Raw genomic sequence first — 18059 nt, 5'->3', positions numbered from 1 at the left:
AAAATTATATTTTCCTCTAAAGTTATATTTCTCCTCTTTTGTTGAGAAGAATTGTTGTACATTCTTGTGCAGCAGGTTATAGTTTGCTTCGGCATCGGAAGTGAAAACGTTGTATTGCGACACTCCTTAAGACTAATATAAGTTCCGTTGAGGTGTATTTTGAAATTGAAATTTGTAGTTTGTGTATCGTATTTTCGGACCAAAATTAAGTTTTAAAATAATTTAAGGAAACACATTCGTAACCAGGAAACATAATGGACGGTAAACACAGACTCAAACGGGCAAATGTAGAAACAAGCAAACAGTATGAGAGCAGCGTATATCATGAGTCATTTCATAAAACAAAATTACGGTAGCAGCGTTTGAAAGCTAATACTTGCCTATCCAGAAGTACAAGTATTTATTTGTCTACTGATAAAACTCAGATCCATGAGCAAAGATGTGTACCTTTTCAGATCTACAGCCACCATCTGAATATATACTTTAATATCAACATCATCCATGCACACAAAAAATGTTTTGAGTTAGAAAAACAGTTTTTTTTTTTTTTTAGTATTTACAGCCATCAATAGATTTTGAATAGCCACATAATGCACTCCTTTCTGGAAACGTGTCTCACTGCTGAATTCTTGTCCTATTTGTTCCCTAGCTAATTAAAACCCACAACTTGCTGCCTAACCGGAACTACATATTTGGCTACCATCCACATGGCATTTTCTGTTTCGGGGCTTTCTGCAATTTTGGCACCGAGGCCACGGGCTTTTCCAAGAAGTTTCCAGGCATCAAGCCGTCCCTGGCAACTTTAGCAGGAAACTTCCGGATGCCTGTTCTACGAGACTACTTGATGTCTGGAGGTGAGTGCATCGGAGGAGCTGTGTTCCTGTACGAGGTTCAAACGTGATAATGCTGATAATTGTTTCTGTGAGACGACCGACCTTTGTCCTTTTGTACCACTAAAATGGCTTCTGTTTACTTGCTTGCTGATTTGTTCTCCAGATGGAGATACAGTCAATATACTGTACATTCACTTTGAGGTTACAGCGGGTCACCCTTTCTGGGTGGGTCAGAGAGTCAAATTTGATTGTCAAACAGGCTTTTTGTGTTTTTTTTTGGGGGGGGGGGTTCCACTGAAAGTAATATTTTGGTACAAGTGTGTCTAGTGAATTTACAGTGGGTACGGAAAGTATTCATACACCGTTATAGTTTTCACTTTTTGTTTCTTTGCACCCTTCCAACAATCCATCTTCTACCGCTTGTCCCTTTCGGGTCGCGGGGGGTGCTGGAGCCTACCTCAGCTGCAAATGGGCGGAAGGTGGTGTACACCCTGGACAAGTCGCCACCTCATCACAGGGCCAGCACAGATAGACAGACAACATTCACACTCACATTCACACACTAGGGCCAATCAACCTGTCCCACCGTTGTGCATTCATACACAGTATAAAATGTTTGGTGGACAAAACGAGACAAAGAAGTGGCATAAAATATGTATTTCTCTGGCATGTTGAAGAAAGTTATACATGTAAAAAAAACTAGGGTGAGTTCAAGGACCGCCAAAATTAGGAAAAAATGGCTCTCGCCAAAGACTCATCAGAGAATCTTGTTTAATATACACAGTGGGATTTCTAACAATTAGGGAGGATTGTGTCATGTTGTGCTCCTACAGAACCCTATTAAAACAAAAATATAGTTTCCCTCCTCCCCATCTTTTTATATTTTCATAAATTTTTGAAAAAGCTCCAGGGAACCAGTAGAGCAGCGCTAAACAGCCGCATGTGCGGCTCTAGAGCCGCAGGTTGCAGACCCCTGACCTATCCCCAGGTGCATGTCTTTGGAGGTGGGAGGAAGCCGGAGTACCCGGAGGAAACCCACGCATTCACGGGGAGAACATGCAAACTCCACACAGAAAGGTCCTAAACTCGGGATGAAACTCAGGACTACTCAGACCTTCGTATTGTGAGGCACATGCACTAACCCCTGTTTTGCCGTGCCGCCCCATTTGCACCAATTTGCTTAAATCAAAGAAAGTTCATTTTATTTCTCATTAACGTACTCGGGACCCTATTTTGACAGAAAATGACAGAAATGTAGACATGTTTGCAAATAAAAAAAAAAAAAAAACTCAAATCACATGTACATAAATAAGTAATCAGACCCTTAGCTCAATACTTTTTTGATGCCCCTTTGGCAGCAATTACAGCCTCAAGTCTTTTTGAATATGATGCCACAAGTTTGACACCTTTCTTTGGGCAATTTTTGCCCATTCGTCTATGCAGCACCTCTCCAGCTCCATCAGGTTGGATGGGAAACATTGGTTTTCATCCAGGATATATATGTGCATTGGTGTGGTCTTTAAGCTCAACACACACACACACACGCACACACACACACACAGACAGGCATCAATGCGGAAGTATCATAAGATTAAACATACAGTCTATTAAATAGACAACATTGTTAGATTTAATTAACAATTATAAGTCTGCACATTGAGTCTATTAGAGTGTTAAAAGTGCCAAGAGTTAATCAATAGTTAATATACCAGTGTGCAGCGTTTTAAACATCACATAAAGCTTTTAATTTTGAGGAAGTTAGATTTTGTGTTTTGTTGTCTGTTTTCATTGCTGCTATTTTAACTGTTTTTAATGCATAAACAAGGTCCCCGTATTTTTCGCACTATAAGTCGCTCAGGAGTATAAGTCGCACCTGCCAAAAATGCATAATAAAGAAGGAAAAAAACATATATAAGTCGCACTAGAGTATAAGTCGCATTTTTGGGGGAAATGTATTTGATAAAACCCAACACCAAGACTAGACATTTGAAATACAATTTAAAATTAATAAAGAATAGTGAGCAACAGCCTGAATAAGTGTACGTTATATGACGCATAAATAACCAACTGAGAAGGTGCCTGGTATGTTAACGTAACATATTATGGTAAGAGTCATTCAAATAACTATAACATATAGAACATGCTATATGTTTACCAAACAATCTGTCACTCCTAATCGCTAAATCCCATGAAATCTTATACGTCTAGTCTCTTACGTGAATGAGCTATTTTACATTAATGTGTTAATAATTTCACACATAAGTCGCTCCTCAGGAAATGTAGCACCCCTGGCCAAACTATGAAAAAAATGTGACATATAATCCGAAAAATACTGTAATTGTTTTTTAGCAATTTGCCCGTCTTTTGCCTTTTTGCCTGTGAGTTAGTGTATAACAAATATTTATGAATGAATCAGTCATCTTTGTTAGTAAGCAGATGCCTAAAATAACTTAAGCTGCATTTAAAAGTTGATGGAAAAATTAGAGCCATTAAATATGTGTCCGTTTTAGTATCCAAATAATCAACTAATCGTTAAGATAATTTTTGACTAATCGACTATCAAGGTAATCATTTGTTGCAGCTGACGAGAAGATGAGTGAGATCACTGAATGCTTTTAACCTACTCAGTGGCCTAGTGGTTAAAGTGTCCGCCCCAAGATCGCTAGGTTGTGAGTTCAAACCCCGGCCGAGTCATACCAAAGACTATAAAAATGGGACCCATTACCTCCCTGCTTGGCACTTAGCATCAAAGGTTGGAATTGGGGGATAAATCACCAAAAATTATTCATGGGCGCGGCCACCGCTGCTGCCCACTGCTCCCCTCACCTCCCAAGTGGTGATCAACGGTGATGGGTCAAATGCAGAGAATAGTTTTGCCACATTTAGTGTGAGTGTGTGTGTGTGTGTGTGTGACAATCACTGGTACTTTAACTTTAATTTGTTTTTGTTTTTTTTAATCCAAATTCTTAATTCATGTGGACTTTTGGACCATTTTTATCCTGAATATTAGGGTTCAATTCTTAATTTTTTTTCGTGTTTTCTATCTGCTCAGGTATCTGTCCAGTGAACAGGAACTCCATCGACTACCTGCTGACGCGTAACGGTACAGGAAACGCTGTGGTCATCGTGGTGGGAGGTGCGGCGGAGTCCTTACGCTGTGCACCGGGAATGAACTCTGTCATCTTGAAAAACCGGAAAGGCTTCGTGAGAATGGCCCTACAGAAAGGGTGAGCAAACATTCAAATGGTAATCATTTGACATGAATCATTTTGGATCAAATAGTCACACCTCGTCCTTTTTCACACCCAAAGCCTTGTAACCCTCACAAGTCACATGACCGCAAGTAATTTGGTCCAATTAAGATAGTTTCACTAAGGAACAAAAGTCAGTACACGCCTATCAATTGAGATAATAATGTATGAGTTGTTGTGTGTTATTTGGTGTGGACAAGTATATTTCTAATAATTTGCAAGTGTTAGTTAAGGCAGCAAGTACTTTAAGGGAAGTATTACTTTGGCTGTATGCCTATTTTGGCCCTCGAAAACCGAAGGCAAAGGCATAGCGGTGGAAAATATGCCCTATGAAACGAGACGCCACTCATTTCCCGGGTTTCATGAAATGTAGTCAATTTTTGTGAAATATGTTTGCTGCTAGTCTGACAACAATGTAGTTTTTGTTAGCTAGCTACAGAGCTCATTATGATTACAATTTTAAAGTAAAACACATTTCAAAACATTGCTAATGTATGTATAAAAAGTAGATCAGCAGTCTATATTGATTATGAAAATAATATATATAATAATCATGAAAATAAAAATTGTAGTAAAACTCCGTGGCTAGCTGACTTGCTCAGTGGTCTTGGGGTTAGAGCAGTGGTTCTCAACCTCTTTTCAGTGATGTACCCCCTGTGAAATTTCCCTAATCAGAGCAAAGCATTTTTGGTTGAAAAAAAGAGATAAAGAAGTAAAATACAGCACTATGTCCTCAGTTTCTGATTTATCAAATTGTATAACAGTGGAAAATATTGCTCATTTGTAGTGGTTTTTCTTGAACTATTTGGGAAAGAAAGATATAAAAATAACAAAAAAATATTCAATTCTAAAGAAAGATTTCTACACATAGAAGTAATCATCAACTTAAAGTGCCCTCTTTGGTGATTGTAATAGAGATCCATCTGGATTCATGAACTTAATTCCAAACATTTTTTCACAAAAAAAGAAATCTTTAACATCAATATTTATGGAACTTGTCCACAAAAATGAATACTGCATTGTTGCATTTCTTTTCACAGTTTATGAACTTACATTCATGTTTTATTGAGGTATTATTCAATACATATATTTAAATAGGATTTTTGAATTGCTGCTATTTTTAGAATATTTAAAAAAAATCTCACGTACCCCTTGGCATACCTTGAAGTACCCCCAGGCGTACGCGTACCCCCATTTGAGAACCGCTGGGTTAGAGTGTCAAAGGTTGTGAGTTCATACCCCGACCGAGTCATACCAAAGACTATAAAAATGGGACTCGTTACCTCCCTGCTTGGCACTCCGCAACAAGGGTTGGAATTGTGGGTTAAATCCACAAAATAATTACAGAGCGCTGCCGCCGCTGCTGCTCTCTGCTCGCCTCACCTCCCAGGGGGTGGAACAAAGGTATGGGTCAAATGCAGAGGGTAATTTCACCACAACTAGTGTCTTTGTGACTACCAGTGGTACTCTAACTTTAACTTTGCTTCCAGTCTAACATTGCTAGCCCGCTTGTTTTGACAAGCAATTTTAAATACAGTAAAAACCACACTCATAACATGGCGAATGTAAACTCTTAAAGAAGATTAGTTGTCTAAAGAAATGTGAAATGTCATAAATCGTGGTGAAGTCTACTTACTGCAAGTCTGATATCGGAGTTTACAAGCTCTAGATAAGCCGTGTTAGCTAGCTCCTACGACAACCAATTGTAAAAAAAAAATTGTTTTAAACACAACAATATCTATGTAGAGTAGCAAAGGATTAAATACTCGTTAAAACAAGTGTTATTACTATCTTAAATCTGACCAAGTGTACGTGTAAAACACCTGGTGGCAACTGAACTAATGATGTAACGATATAAACATTTGACATCACGGTTGGCCCCCTGGAGAAAGCAAACAACCCTGATTGGGTTCAAATATCATTGAGGATTATCAGCAGTTTCCCCTTTTCTAAAGACGATTGCAGCTTGTAAAAAAAAAAAAAAAAAAACACGAAGTTATGCAGAAATCAGCACATAACAGCTTGGTAAATGTTACAACCTCAATGAACCCACATGTTAAGGAAACACAGAGAGCCTTTCTGATATTTGGACTGCCAGACTGGGATTATTATAATATCAGGGTGGAAAACTTAACTGGAAGTTAGGAAGATTTACAAAAAGTACAAAGAATGATAAAACCTTTTTGTCACAAAGTTTAAAACTGACTGACAAAATAAAAAAACAAAACACTTTTGAAGAATTAGTTCCCTTGAAAGAATCCATACATGGGTTATTGGTATTTATCGGTCCATATTATTAGAGGTGTAACAGTTTGGTACGTAACCTCAGGTTTAAGATCACGGTTCAGTTCGATTAGGGTATTGTAGGGAAAAAATTTAAACAATAAAATTATAAAGCTTTTGTGTCAAAAGCTTTAAAAAATGTATCAAACATTAAATAAATATATAGCCAATTTATACCAACTACAATTCTCAGATCAAACGAAAACAAAAATACAACTAGAAAAGCATTCATTGAGCGCAGACCTCGGCCAACTACCAATTGTAAAGTCCTGAATCCAGATTATGAATAAAATGATAAATGGGTTGTACTTTTCTACTTTCAAGGTACTCAAAGCGCTTTGACACTACTTCCACATTTACCCATTCACACACACATTCACACACTGATGGAGGGAGCTGCCATGCAAGGCGCGAACCAGCACCCATCAGGAGCAAGGGTGAAGTGTCTTGCTCAGGACACAACGGACGTGACGAGGTTGGTACTAGGCGGTTGCGCACGGCCACTCTCCCCACTGGGCCACGCCATCCTAATTGTGCTGCAGATAAGTTCCATAATGTAACCAAGTTCCTTATTCTATATCTGAAATGTCCTTAAAGCTTCATCAAAATCTGCCCATAACTTTTTGAGCTCTCTGTAGTGGATTAAAATGAAATGTCAGTTATCCACTCTCTTTATCTCTATTGGCGTAGGTGTGGCTGTTTGCATACATACACACACAAGTTGAGCCCGGTAACATAAATTTAAGATATCATAGGTGAACATCACCACCAAAAACTAATCAATTGTTTTTTATCTAATTTCTGGGCCTATTCTTTTTTTGTCAGCTATGTTTCAAACACATTGTTTATTCGTAATAATAATGAAACAAAATGTAAGTGTTTTTGTTTCTTTTGAATAAATTGCAACAGGTTAGAAAAGAGTGATTGGTGAGGCCTAAAATGACATATTTCAGTGCAGCGTTTAAGTATTTGCATAAAAGTTGCCTTTTTTTAGGCAAAAATTTTTTCTCGACGACATAACAACTTGTAAATTCCATTGTTTGCAGTGTTCTTTGTCACTCTGACACGCTGTATAAAGACAGGGAAAAACATGCATATTTCTACATGGCACATGCAACAAACATAGCTGTAGACGCAAAGTTAAATCATTAAATGCAACCTTCCCAGAGAAAAAAAACATGCATGATTTATCAGAGATGTTTTTGATACCAATTTCCTTGACCCAGCCACACAATGAAGTTTCCAAGTTTTCATCTATGTTTCATCATGTCTGAGAACGCGACCCGACCACTAATCCTTGGGATCACTTGACAGAAAGCCCTATAGAAAGTGTTTTTTTGTTTTTTTAACGTATCGGGATTAATTTCATTTAATAGTTTGATTTTTAACTAGTATATGCTTTTAATGAAAAGATCTTGGCCCCTTGCATACTCGGATAGTTCGCACTTGTCATGATCCATTGCCCGGATCATATTTAATTTTAGTTTGACTCCCTTTGTTCTGTTTTCGGCACCCCTGGGTGTGTTTCTTAGTTGCCATGGGTGCTAATTATTTTCACCTGACTCTGATTAGTGTTTGGGACGCTCACCTGCTCCCGGGCACTAATCAGTGAGCTATTTATTCCTGCCTTTTGCAATACTCGAGCTGGCTGTCTTGTTTGTTCATTCAACAAGTTACATTGAATACCTTTGTGATTCCTGTTGTTGTACTAAGCTTCGCCATAGCTTCCCATGCTATCGGCATGCTTTACTTTTGAGTTGTATTTCCTGACTGGTTTATGGTAATTAAATCAGTCCTACCAGCACACTGCCTCAGGAGTTCAATCTGCATCTTGGGGAAACGATCCGCGCATTAAAATTTGACCCCGCCGTAACAGCACTATGATTGTAGCACAATAGCCATATTGGTTTGCTGGTCCACCACTTTGTTTTCTTCCATTCAAAAGTCACATGATGGAATACAACCTATATACATAATGTTGTGGGGAAAATGTTCATCCATTTTTCTACCACTTGTCCCTCTTTGAGTTGTGGGAGGTTTGCGGGAGGGAGGCTGGAGCTTTGCATTTGTTAATAAATGTCCGCCTCAAATAAATAAATAGGGCCAGCACGGTGGAACAGAGGTTAGTGCATTTGCCTCACAATACAAAGGCCCTAAGTAGTTCTGGGTTCAATCCCGGGCTCGGGATCTTTCTGTGTGGGGTTTGCATGTTCTCCCCGTGACTGCGTGGGTTCCCTCCGGGTACTTCGGCTTCCTCCCACCTCCAAAGACATGCACCTGGGGTTAGGTTGATTGGCAACACTAAATGGGCCCTAGTGTGTGAATGTGAGTGTAAATGTTGTCTGTCTATCTGTATTGGCCCTGCGATGAGGTGGAGACTTGTCTAGGGCAGTGGTTCTCAAATGAGGGTACGTGTACCCCTGGGGGTAATTGATGGTATGCCAAGGGGTATGTGAGATTTTTTTTTTTTATTCTAAAAATAGCAACAATTAAAAAATCCTTTATAAGTATATTTATTGAATAATACTCAAAATGTGAATGTAAGTTCATAAATTGTGAAAATAAATGCAACAATGCAAAATTCAGTATTGACAGCTAGATTTTTTGTGGACATGTTCCATAAATATTGATGTTAAAGATTTCTTATTTTGTGAAGAAATGTTTGGAATTAAGTTGATGAATCCAGATGGATCTCTATTACAATCCCCAAAGAAGGCACTTTAAGTTGATGATTACTTCTATGTGTAGAAATCTTTAATTATAATTGAATCACTTGTTTATTTTTCGACAAGTTTTTAGTTATTTATATCTTTTGTTCCAAATAGTTCAAGAAAGACCACTACAAAATAGCAATATTTAACACTGTTACACAATTTAATAAATCAGAAACTGATGACATAGTGCTGTATTTTACCAGAGCAAAGCATTTTTGGTGAAAAAAAGAGATAAAGAAGTAAATGTTACTGCTGAGACAGCACAGGTCAAAAACATGCTGGAGTGTGATGACGTATGGTGTACACTCAATATCTGACTGCCCCCCATATATGCTTGCCTCAAACCGGCCATGGTGTGAAGTAAGCACTTTGGACCACCTAAAAGTTGTCATGACTTTTAGATTTACCATCAAACGTACAATTAATTGAGGCAGAAAAAAAATACTCAAGTTTTTTTGTAAAAAAGCCTTAACTTACAGTTGTGAAAATGTCACGATGACCTGCCTGCTGGAGATATCCCAGCATCAAAAATTAAATGTGTCCTCTTCACTTTGTCCAAGGTGTGCACTTATTACGATGTGGAACCTGTTGTTATAAATCCATCCATTTTTTGTTTTGGCGTTGAGAACTCCAACTTCCTTATCTCACAAAGAAACTTTTCTGAATAGCTCTCCTTTGTAACTAACCCCCTTTCATATGTATGCTGTTAAAGGTTGTGAGTTCAAACCCCGGCCGAGTCATACCAAAGACTATAAAAATGGGACCCATTACCTCCCTGCTTGACACTCAGCATCAAGGGTTTGAATTGGGGGTTAAATCACCCAAAATTCCCGGGCGCGGCCACCGCTGCTGCTCACTTCTCCCCAGTGTATGATCAAGGGTGATTGGTTAAATGCAGAGAATAATTTTGCCACACCTAGTGTGTGTGTGAAAATCATTGGTACTTTAACTTTAAAGAGCTGTGTTCAGATATATTCCCAACTTTTTCCATCCACCCACAAGACAGAGTTACCGTATTTTTCGGACTATAAGTCAGTTTTTTTCATGGTTTGGCCAGGGGTGTGACTTGTACTCAGGAGCGACTTATGTGTGAAATTATTAACACATTACCGTAAAATATCAATATTTTTTATCTCATTCACGTAAGAGACTAGACGTATAAGATTTCATGGGATTTAGCAATTAGGAGTGACAGATTGTTTGGTAAACGAATAGCATGTTCTATATGTTATAGTTATTTGAATGACTCTTACCATAATATGTTACGTTAACATAACAGGCACCTTCTCAGTTGGTTATTTATGCGTCATATAACGTACACTTATTCAGCCTATTCTTTATTTATTTTAAATTGCCTTTCAAATGTCTATTTTTGGTGTTGGGTTTTATCAAATACATTTCCCCAAAAAATGCCATTTATACTCCAGTGCGACTTATATGTTTTTTTCCTTCTTTATTATGCCTTTTCGGCCGGTGCGACTTATACTCCGGAGCGACTAATATTCCGAAAAGTACGGTACATTTGATTTGAGTTTGTTTCTGTCAACATTTCAGTTTGGTTTTTATTAGTTGACTAAAATGTCAGTGAATTGTGTCATCATTTTAGTCGTGTATTTGTTTTAAATAATTATCGTCATATTTCGTCAGGGGAAAATAAGTTGTTGAGGATAACTAAGACAAAAAATATTAGTCAACGACATTAACACTGGAATTGCTTCCAGTGTATTAGCTATTCAATTCTTTTTCTGTTCTCAGTCAAATAGGGTACTTGGATAGCGTGTTTTAGTGTTTTCTGAGGTGGTATTTGAAAAAAAGTTTTAGAACCACTAGATTAGGTATATATTTGGATGTGCTCAAAGTAACGGTTACATAAATCTTGATAAGCATTGCATAAATAGAAAAGGCCCAAGTATGTAAGTTAAACACTTTGACTTAATCTGCTGGAAAACACACAAAGCTTTTTGTGCTTTCACAAGGAGAACAGTTTTCTTTGAGGATTACAACCAAGCATCACGTTCATCACGTTTTGTTTGGTGAAAGCCATAACAACACCATCATCTGGACGCAGAATGCGTATGTGTTCCAAAAATATTGTATTTGTGAAATATTTAATACTGCATACAATTCTCTTTTTGGCCTCAGGTCTGACTTGGTTCCGGTGTATTCCTTTGGGGAGAATGATGCCTACAAGCAGGTGATCCTGGAGGAAGGGACCTACTGGAGAGGTCTCCAGAAGAAATTACAGAAGCTATTGGGCTTTGCTCCGTGCCTTTTCCACGGCTGTGGCCTCTTCTTTGGCGACTCCTGGGGTATCGTGCCATACGGCAAACCAATCACGACCATAGGTACGTTTCGCTTTATAAGCATGGACATGGAATACTATAGTGCTCTCACAGTGCTTTAAATCAGGGATTGGTAACCTTTTGATCTCGGAGCCCAAGGTTTTCCACTGTACAGCAGCATGGAACCCACTCAGATATCAACGCTGAGTTAGTAATCTTAATTATATTCAAAAATTATTGTATTTTCCGGATTATGAGCTGCATTGGAATGTATGCCGCACCCACCAAATTTTAGGACAAAAAATATGTATATATATATATATATATATATATATATATATATATATATATATATATATATATATATATATATATATATATATATATGTATGTATGTATGTATGTATGTATGTATGTATGTATGTATGTATATATATATGTATATGTGTGTGTGTGTGTGTGTGTGTATGTCTCAGAAAAATTTAATATTGTGATAAAGTCCTTTTATTTTCTGTAATGCAACTAAAAACATGAAAATGTCATACATTTTGGATTCATTACACATCAACTGAAATATTGCTAGACTTTTATTATTTTAATATTGCTGATTATGGCATACAGCTTAAGAAAACTCAAAAATCCTATCTCAAAAAAATTGAATATTTCCTCAGACCAAGTAAAAAAATAAAGATTTATAACAGCAAAACAAAATCAAACATTTGAAAATGTCAATTAATGCACTCAGTACTTGGTTGGGAATCTTTTTGCACGAATTACTGCATCAATTGGGCGTGGTATGGAGGCAATCGGCCTGTGGCATTACTGAGGTGTTATGGATGCCCAGGTATGCTGCAATAGCGGCCTTCAGCTCATTTGCATTATTGGGTCTGGTGTCTTTTAGCTTCTTTTTCACAATACCCCACAAATTCTCTATGGGGTTCAGGTCAGGGGAGTTGGCAGGCCAATGGAGGACAGTAATGCCATGGTCAGTACACCAGTTACTGCTGGTTTTGGCACTGTGGACAGGTGCCAGATCATGCTGGAAAATTAAATCATCTCCAAATATATATATATACCCGGTGTATATATACATATGTATACAGTATATATATATATGTATACAGTATATATACATATATATTAACCACACTGGACTATAAGCCGCAGACACAGTATATACCAGTACTTTTTGAAATAGGATGTTTACTGTACATAGAATTTGTAATAGTTTATTTACCTACCTGATAGTGCCTGTAACATGGCAGTAAAACGACTGATCCAACAAAAAATGAAAGTGATTCTTAATCCTTTAAGAGATGGATAAGATTTTTCTCCTTTTTCCACAAGTTTCAAGAGTTTAATCAGATTCCTTCTTTTTGTACTTTTTTAACCGTTGTTTCTAAAAGTGGATCATTTTAGTAAATTTTTTTAATTATTTGCTTAATCTATTCCATAATTTTACTGCTTGTCCCTTTTGCGGAAGGCGGCTTACACCCTGGACAAATCGCCACCTTAACACAGGGCTGACAAAAAATGTATTTACATACAATTGTTTTGTGCTAAAATAAACCAAAATAAAAGAGAATGTTTCTTAACTAAAATGTCAATAAAATGAAAGGGCAAATGGAAATACAGTTTCACTACTTTAGTCATAATTTTGGCACTTAAAAACTTCTCTATGACCTTAGCCCCAGACTTCTACTTCTGTATCACGACAGTACAATTCAGAAACACAATTGAGTTTTACAGATATTTATTTGAGCTTTCCAAAAAATATTGTTAACGGCTGAAACAAATTATTTTATTCAATCCGGTTCCATTTGTTGATGTCATGCATCATGACCAGACACCTCTGTCTGTTAAAACATTGATGGAAGCATGGCTAATGTCATAACATATTCAAGAACATTGATGTAACTGTCAAAGAAAATGTGATTTACAAGGTTTTAGCAACGGTTTAAGTACCATGCCAATGTCACGACGTGCTGTACATTGCCACAGAATGCCATTAAATATTTGCCGGTACGTTCAGAAGAAGTCTTTATTAAAACAAAGTTCAAAAATTAAAGTATCAACTAAAAACAAGAAGGCACATTCCCTAAAAGCACAACATCGACAAAGAAATGTGCCAAGCAAGAACAAAACTTGGGATGCAACGGGAAGCATCCAGCAAACATTTGCAATGACTACAAGATCCAAAAACGCACGCAGCATAGCAGAAATCACAATCACAATCCAGCAATTAGCAAACACTGCATCTCAAGTGCTAATTATTCATTCTGCAAAGCAGGAAATGGGAAATGAAAAGCAAGAATCTGATAAGAAATAATACCTAACGGAAAAAGAGTCGAAATAATCTAATAATGTGTAGCAGGGGTGTTGTAGAATAGTCAATGATTCCATTTGCAGGACTCTGATTTGACCAACAACCTTGCAGTCGAATTGTCGGACATTGCGACAAGTACCGAGATCTGACTACCTCCTGAAACTCTACCATATTACTTGTTAATTTGAGTGTTTTAGCCCTTTTGAAGTTGAAAATGATATCGGAATCATGTAATTATTTAAGGAGATGCTGATTAACTCACAAAAAATGTTTTAACCAAAATCTCTCGTATCAGATGTGACTATGACAATCCTTCATCGAAGACAGCCCTATTATTTAGAATGTTTAGCCTGATTTAAATGTTCATTCAAATTTGGAGCTGTTGATAAACATACAGTCTTTTAAAGTTAAAGTCCCACTGATAGTCACACACACACTAGGTGTGGTGAAATTACCCTCTGCATTTGACCCATCCACTTGTTCACTGCCTGGGAGGTGAGGGGAGCAGTGAGCAGTCAGGGGTGGCCGTGCCTGGGAATCATTTATGGTGATTCAACCCCCAATTCCAACCCTTGATGTGCTGAGTGCCAAGCAGGTAGGCAATGGGTCCCATTTTTATAGTCTTTTGTATGACTCGGCCGGAGTTTGAACTCACGACCTTCCAGTCTCAGGGTGGACACTCTAGCCACAAGGCCACTGAGCAGGTATTTTAAAACTAAAACTGCAAATTTAGGAACTGTTTGCTCTTAAAAATTCTGCGTAAGACTCCCGGAAATTGCCCTCATCTACCAACATCCTGACTGAAGTCACAAATCTCCTAAATTCTGCTGTTTCTGTGTGTACATGAAATCTATTTTTTGTCTAAATGTTGAAAGGATCACTATATTAAAACAACAACCACAGCAAAGCACTTCTCTCTCATAAGCAGTCTTTCCTTCTCTATTTTCCCCACGCTCAACTGTCACAACGCATTTACAGACTGTCAGGAAAATAGAACGCTTCAAGCAGGAACAAACGAAAAAGAACATTCAAAAATGCATATTCCTCCACATTAGTGCTTAAAAAAAAGTCCATCCACAAAAAATACACATAAAAGCAGTGCATTGATATAGTGATGTATTATTACACTATATCAGGGGTGTCAAACTCATTTTAGTCCAGGGGCCACATAGAGGAAAATATACCGTATTTCCCTTGAATTGCCGCCGGGGCGCCAATTAATTTAAAACCTCTTCTCACTCCTGCGATTACCAAAGGCATGCGGTAAAAGTAAGCATGTACTAATTATTTTAAAACCTCTTCTCACTCCGGCACTTACCAAAGGCATGCTGTAAAAAGTTGAATGTGATGTAAGTTTGGATCTTAAATCCTACTGAATAGCTGTTAATCTTCTTCCCTTTATGCGATTTCAAATTACCGGTATTGAAATCAGCCTCCTCCATTTTTAAAATGATGACAGGGGAAGTGTCACTCGTGACGTCACGAGTTTGACCAGGCGGTAATACTAAGCATGCGCTAAATATGTTGCGAAGCGAGTTTGACCTGGCAGTAATTCAAGGCAGGCGCATACTATATGCCTTGCGGCAATTCAAGGAAATGCGGTATTCCCAAGTGGGCCGGACTGTTAAAATCATGTCATGATAACTTAAAAATAAAGACAACTTCAGATTGTTTTCGAAATCTGAAAAAATACAAATCATAATTGGTTGTGTGTTTTTTTTTTACACGTGTGGTGAAATTATTTTTTGCATTTGACCCATCACCCTTGATCACCCCCTGGGAGGTGAGGGGAGCAGTAAGCATTTTTGGTGATTCAAACCCCAATTCCAACCCTTGATGCTGAGTGTCAAGCAGGGAGGTAATGGGTCCCATTTTTATATTTCTTGGTATGACTCGGTCGGGTTGCTGTGCATAGTAGTCTATCTTCATTTGTCGTTATTTATACTTTCTGAATAAATTATGTGATATTGTTCATCAGTCAAACAGAGTTTTAAAATGCTCTCATTGGTGTAACATTTGAATCTATCAGAAGATGTATTAAATACTAATATCTAGATAAATAGATAGATAGTACTTTATTGATTTCTTCAGCAGAGTTCCCTGATGAAAATAAAAATTCCATCAGCAGTGTACAGAATTGAGAACAAATTTTGAAAAGTAAATCATGGGGGTGTTAATGGAAATAAAATTAAAAATATAACAATAAAAATAAAAAGTAACAATAAAAATATAACAGTAAAAATAGGAGAAACTAGGCAGTCGTGACCATGTTATAAGAATGTATTGCAGGTATGTATTACATCATGTTATTCATGTAATTTACTAATTTTCCTCAACTGACGTACTAACATTATGTGGTTTATTAGGATCATCTACAACAACATAGGTGAATTTAGACTTGCATGTATTTCATGAATCACACACAAAGTTAAAAGAGCATACATGCTATTTCAACATATTTATGTGCGTCCATATTATGTGTACCCAGTCTCGCCCCCTCTGAAGTCATGTTACTCATGCACAGGAGATTAACACAAAAATTGCTATTGCGACATCCAGTGGACACATTTAGAAGAGCAGTTTCCTTCTTTTTAAAAATCCAGCTCATTTTTATACATGCCAATACAGGTCCTGGGCAATTATTTTGACATTTAGAGAAAAAAATGTGTCTGGGGGCCGGTACATTTATTTTTAGGAACACTAATACAAAACCTCACAATAATGTCTGATAGAATGCTAAAAACATTATGACAAACCGCCTTAAAAATGTAATGGAATTTTACATTTTTATATCATCATCATCAATCTTTATTGCAGACCTTAAGATCCATTAAATATATAAAAAACACAATACAAAACATTAAAAACAAAACACTAAAACATTAAAAAACAAAACAATATAAAGAAACATAAAGCCCAAATGTCACTTTCTAACATACAAATATGTGTGCCAATGGTTCCACAGTCCAGATGAATATCTAACAGAACTGTAGCCAGGGTTCGTTAACACAGTGATTGTCATTTTCAAACTCAGATGCCCTACACATAAACTTATACATAAGGTTGCGTAGCAACGCTGAGAAAGTGGGCACCCCAACACTAACAAACATCTGGCTTGCACTGGCGCTTCTTGGAATTCCCAGGAAAACCCTCATACAATCATTATAAGCAACCTGTAGCTTCTGAAAGCTTTTCTGCTTATACTTTACCCACAGGGGGGCAGTATACAATGGAGTGCAATAGGCTCTGAATAAGTTGATCTTTACATCATTTGTACAATAATAAAATTTCTTTCTCAGCATGTTGGCTTGGGCATATAGCATAAGCCGCTGTCTGCTCATCATCATCACCCAATAGATCAGTAATGATGTGCTCCAGATACTTAGTTTTATGACACACACTCAGCACCTGTCCTGACGGATAGAATGACGGACAAGAGAGATCCTTGTCTTCTCTAGTTCTGCATATCATGATGACACTCTTTGCATTATATTTCACATCATATTTTAAACCATAATCTGTATATATATATATATATATATATATATATATATATATATATATATATATATATATATATATATATATTCAGCGGCTGTTGAAACAAATATAAATGATAAAACACTGCATATTGACAAAAATGAACGTCACACCCCCTTTCGATTGACACATTTTAAAATCAAGTGAAACACAACAAAAATTCAACAAACAGTGAAATATGAACGCAAAGGGTACAAAATAAACCCACCTACAATCTGATATATCTGATACATCACTAAGCTTTTGAACTTTGTTGTGAAAATCTCCTTCCGCGTCTGTGGAAACGCTTCCACACTGCTTGGTGCCTCGTCTTAGCTGCTGTGACGTACATTACCATAGTAACTAATTAGATGACCATAGTAACTAATTAGAATACCATAGTAACTACAAACCCTGTTTCCATATGAGTTGGGAAATTGTGTTAGATGTCAATGTAAACGGAATACAATGATTTACAAATCCTTTTCAACCCACATTCAATTGAATGCATTACAAAAACAAGATATTTGATGTTCAATCTCATAAACTTTTATTTTTTTTGCAAATAATAACTTAGAATTTCATGGCTGCAACACGTGCCAAAGTAGTTGGGAAAGGGCATGTTCACCACTGGGTTACATCACGTTTTCTTTTAACAACACTCAATAAACGTTTGGGAACTGAGGAAACTAATTCTTGAAGCTTTGAAAGTGGAATTCTTTCCCATTCTTGTTTTATGTAGAGCTTCAGTCGTTCAACAGTCCGGGGTCTCCGCTGTCGTATTTTACGCTTCATAATGCGCCACACATTGTCGATGGGGGACAGGTTTATACTGCAGGCGGGCCAGGAAA

The 18059-nt window shown here is 37.2% G+C and overlaps 1 protein-coding gene across 1 annotated transcript in view; it reads left to right on the top strand.

The window, feature by feature from the left end:
- Positions 1 to 18059, top strand: part of dgat2 (diacylglycerol O-acyltransferase 2) — a 42643-nt gene that overhangs the window by 20740 nt on the left and 3844 nt on the right. The window contains exons 5-7 of the mRNA XM_061898149.1: positions 650 to 854; positions 3886 to 4060; positions 11224 to 11426. Coding sequence (XP_061754133.1) covers positions 650 to 854; positions 3886 to 4060; positions 11224 to 11426 — 583 coding nt within the window. The remainder of the gene's footprint in view (positions 1 to 649; positions 855 to 3885; positions 4061 to 11223; positions 11427 to 18059) is intronic.

This window comes from Nerophis ophidion, linkage group LG04 (genome assembly GCF_033978795.1).
Source record: "Nerophis ophidion isolate RoL-2023_Sa linkage group LG04, RoL_Noph_v1.0, whole genome shotgun sequence".
NCBI classification, from domain to species: domain Eukaryota; kingdom Metazoa; phylum Chordata; class Actinopteri; order Syngnathiformes; family Syngnathidae; genus Nerophis; species Nerophis ophidion.
The sequence above is the reverse complement of the archived record's forward strand: the minus strand, read 5'-3'. Positions and strand labels throughout refer to the sequence as shown.